This window comes from Camellia sinensis, chromosome 7, assembly GCF_055761805.1.
Source record: "Camellia sinensis isolate YWXY chromosome 7, ASM5576180v1, whole genome shotgun sequence".
Classification (NCBI taxonomy): domain Eukaryota; kingdom Viridiplantae; phylum Streptophyta; class Magnoliopsida; order Ericales; family Theaceae; genus Camellia; species Camellia sinensis.
The window spans coordinates 102,231,923-102,236,574 of NC_138967.1; the positions used below are offsets into that span (position 1 = coordinate 102,231,923).

Consider the following 4,652-nt stretch of genomic DNA (forward strand, 5'->3'; position numbering starts at 1 on the left):
TCTGAACCAGTGTTGCCTATGGAGGCTATATACCATCATCAAGGTAATAACCCATATTGTAAGTGTGTCTATTAATAGTGTAATTAGTAGGTGGAGCTTTACCTTGGGCAAGATCAGAAAATAAGAGCGAATGATTCAAGACATTCCAAGTCATTTTGTGATCTAGGCATTCCAAAAAATGCATGCCAAATCTACAAGTTATAAGAAGCTACTGCTTCAAGAATTATGGTTGGCTTTTTCTAATGGCTTACATATTGACCTTACCATGCTGTTGGACAATTTTTTCACTCCTAGTGCATGCAATCTAAACTTCCCAATATACCCGGAAACCCACGATCCTCCCCAATAGCAAGTAATCTAGCAATATTAGTTGTTGATGGAGATCTAAGATATTCAGCTCCAAAGAATTCGATAATTGAATTGGAAAAGTGTTTCAAACTTTTAATTGTCGTGCTTTCCCCAATTCGCACATAATCATCAACCGCATCTATTACCACTCCGTATGTGAGCATTCTAATTGTTGAAGTCATCTTTTGAAGAGAAGACAATCCAAGAATATAAGCTACATCTTCTTTTTGAAGAAAATATGTGTCGTGTGCTTCAATGGCATTCAAAATCCATAGATACAGATCACGACGCATTCTAAAACGTCTCTAAAATGTTGAAGATGAATAAACTGGATTTATAGCAAAATAATCTACAAACAATTGATCATGACCCTTTCTTCTTTCGCGACGTATGTATTTATGTCCTACAACAGAGCCACCTTTTTTCTTTGATTGATCACTTGTTGTCAAAATCTCTATCATTCTAGCATTATTTATCTCATAAAGACCAACAAGTGCAACAATTTTTCATCATCTGAGGATGAGAAAGAAAAAGAGGATGAAAAATCAGTGAACAAATAAGAAGTTGAAGAAGTCATTATGCTCTGGTGGAGTTTATGGGTTGGTTCCAGATACAACATTGTTTTTTGGGTTTATTTACATGGTTTAATCTATTTATATACATCTTTTGGAGAGAAATAATTAGTGGAGGCAAAAAGAAATGGCAAAGGAATTGAGGGAAACAAAAATGTAGGAAAAACTAATTTTCAGAATCGATTGATTACACTGGCCGGTCGATCAGCCGGAATTCCACCCGGTTGTCCTCCTGGTCGACCGGTGTTTTGATTACAGCCCATAATGCTCCGTTGGAGAGTTGGATATCAAATAGAGGGTTTACTCAAATTTGGTGGAATAAAAGATACACCATTGGAGATGCTCTGATAAATATTTATAATTCATTTAGGTTATTTTATAATTTTTATAATTTTTTAGAGTAAATTACAAAAACATTGCTTGAGATTTGTTTAAAATACGAAGTGTCTCCTATAATTCTAAAAATCACATTCTGCCTCTTGAAGTTTTTAATTTCATAACAAATACCATCTTTTGTTAATAAATTATCAAGTAATTAATAGTTTTTAATTATGTTAAAATTTTATTTCAATTAATAATTTAGATAATTTTTTTTATTGTATAAAAGGGTAGTTAATTTTTTAATTAATTATGTTAAATTAAAAATTCTAATAATGAGATATTTTTAATTTTTCAAACTACAAAGATAATTTATATTTTAAATAAATTATATATATATATATATATATTTTAGTATCATTGAATTATGGACGTGATATGGACCCCTGTTCTTACCAACCTTGCTAAGTCATTTTTTATGTTTGAATTGGTGAGCATCTAACAAAACATGTGAGTAAGGGCAATTTAGAAAGTTAAAAAGTAGAAAACACTCTATATTCTTCGTACATTTTAAATAGAGTAGAAGATAAGGCACATTTTCATCCAATGTTATACAAACTTGCTTTCGAAAGTCGCCAATTAATTTTTAAGGGAAACTAAGAAACCTTTAACAATGAACACTAAATACAAGACCTAATCTGTCACAATCAAATAATCAAGATTCAGGAAATAAGGTTAAAAAGGGAAAGGTCATTTACTGAAAGCACTCCCTTTTGTCCAATTCGAAAAGTGTGATTCTACTTACACCACTATTTAACCTCTTTACACACTCTATCTCATTACACCACTAAAAAAAATGTAATTCTCATTACACCCTCAATATATTACCAAAACTAACCCTAAATGAACTATTTCATCCCTTTACACCACTAATGTTGGTAACACGGTGGTAAACAATTTACATTATTCCGGTGTTATGCTGCCCGAAAAAATAGATCTCTCTAGCATTTTGTTACTATACATTTATAGAACCACTTTCTTCCAAGCAATGATTTTTTATTTTGTGGTGGGCCTGTTCGGTAATACAACGCTAATTAATTTGAATTACTCCAGTGTCATGTTATCGGATAATATTTTTTTTCGCAACATTTTGTTGCCGTCCAATTGGATGATAACTATAGCGACCCCGGTCTTTTCTCTTTAAATTATTGTATCCGGACTTAGGTTCCGTGGATCCTGTCATTACTTATTGGTTGTTGTTGTCCTTTAATCTTTTTGTATTTGAAGTATAGGTTGTGTTGGGCGGGTCTGTTACAGGTTGGTTGATTTTAGATGCCAATAGGTAATGCCCAGATTTTGGCCTTCACGCTCGAGCGGAAGTTTTAACGCTCGAGCGGTCCCTTCGTTGTTGCTTCTCCGCTTGAGCGGGAATTTTGACGCTCGAGCGTGATTTTCCATCTCCCAGTATTTTGCTCTGCAGTTCTTCCGCTCGAGCGGTAGTTTTTACGCTTGAGCGTGATCCCTAGTTTTTGCTCCTCCGCTCGAGCGGGGAGTTTGACGCTCGAGCGGGTGCCAGCGCCTGCAAAACTTCTGGAAGGGTACAATCGACTCTCGAGCGGCTTTCTTCACGCTCGAGCATGATTCTGTGTCTTACGCTCGAGCGGGGCTTTCTACGCTCGAGCGTAGAGTCGATTATATCAGTCCGTGATTTCACTTTTTGGATCACTTTTTGACCTACTTTTCCTTCATAACTTTTAAAAAACCGCCCCTGGAGTGTTTTTATCTCTCTCTCTCCCTCTACATACCTTCTCTCTTACGATTGATCTACTTAGAGTGAGTTTCTACCTTAGATCCTTTATTAAAAAGTTAGAGTAAGTTAAGGGCTTCATTTTAATCTGAGAAACTTGGGATTTGGAGCACGTTGGTCTTTGGTCTTCATCTCCATCTTCTCCATACGGGTTATTTTCTTCGAGGTAGGGATTTCCTACTCCATTTTATAGGTTTTGTTCTAAACTTTGGTAATTTGATATGTTGGGGATACTTTGGTAAATTTTGGGAAAAACCCTAGTTGTATTATTGAATTAATTTGTATAAGTAATTCATGGAAATGGGAAAAGATGGTTAAATCCATGGAATTGGGGAATTCATTGGTTAAATAGCGTAATTGGGTAATTGGAATCATTTGTCTATTGAATTGTTGACATAGTTATTTTCAGTTTAGAAATAACTATTTTGGGCTATCGGTGGAGGATAGTCGTGATTGTTGTAGACATTGCATGTGGATTAGGAATAACTGAAACTAATCATATTGGTTAAGTCATTAATTTTGACTATGGCATTGATACAGAAAATACGTGTATTGATTGAGCATTGCATTTGCATACATTGTTTTGTGTGTGGGAGGAGATAGGGGATGTACTCCACGGTTTAGGGGAAGATAGGGGATGGACCTCTAAACCGGATTTTGTTTGGGAGGAGATAGGGGATGGACTCCATTAGCATCACTTTTATGTGTGCTTATTTATATAGAAGTGTTTTATTGATACAGCACTAAAATGTGTATCAATCTGGAAGTATGAAGTGTTTGATTTGAGCTTGAGTCTCATTTGTTTGTTGATATTGGAAGGATGTGAATATGATATATGTGATTCACTGTTATAAGTTTGGCCAGGTTCTGAGCCATGTTGATTAAATTGGAAAGTAAAACGTATCTTTGGCAATAGTGTCATGAGACTGTAAAATGAAGTAATTGATTATTTTGGTTAACCATCTGTTGAATGCTATTGCTTTATTCATTGCTTATATGTGGTTTAGTATATTTCTACTGGGCTGTGGCTCACCCTTTATGGGAACATCATTTTCAGGTTCAGGTGATAAACTACCTCCAAGGACGTAGCTTGGGAAGGTTTGGCTTCTGGATTGAAGAAGACTACCTTTAGTTAATAGTTTTTATTTATTAGTACATGTAAACATTCAAGCCTAGGGCTTTTCTTGTATTGAGATTAGAACTCATATTTTTGAATCCAAGTGTTGGCTTGGAAAGATGTAAGCATGTAGGGCATTTTATTCGATGTTACATGTAATGCTTTATTTAGTAATACTCTGATGAATGAATTAATAAATTGTCTTCTTTAAATAATGCATGTCAATGATATATAATGGGTTAATTTTGAGGGCGTTACAATAACAAGAAATTAATTTGGGCCACTTGTGAAGTGCCTGTTCAGTGATACATTGTTATACAAATGTGATTACTCTAGTGCCATGTTGCCAAACTACAATAAAGTTGTCTAGGTCCTCGTTGCTGTACATTGAAAGATTTACTTTTTCCTTGAAGCATCCATAAAAAAATTCATAAATCAAACACACATCCATAAAATTATACATAAAAAGTATCCATAAAATTATTCATAA

The 4,652-nt window shown here is 34.5% G+C and overlaps 1 protein-coding gene across 1 annotated transcript; it reads right to left on the reverse strand.

Moving 5' to 3' along the window:
• Positions 1–290: 290 nt before the first annotated feature.
• On the reverse strand, positions 291–641 carry LOC145795992 (uncharacterized). Its single transcript, XM_082880951.1, has one exon. The coding sequence runs from the start codon at positions 639–641 to the stop codon at positions 291–293; it is 351 nt and encodes a 116-aa protein (XP_082737077.1).
• Positions 642–4,652: the final 4,011 nt, after the last annotated feature.

What these genes read in the sequence shown, in the direction of transcription:
- LOC145795992 (XM_082880951.1), bottom strand. Translation starts at nt 641, where the DNA reads ATGCGTCGTGATCTGTATCTATGGATTTTGAATGCCATTGAAGCACAC.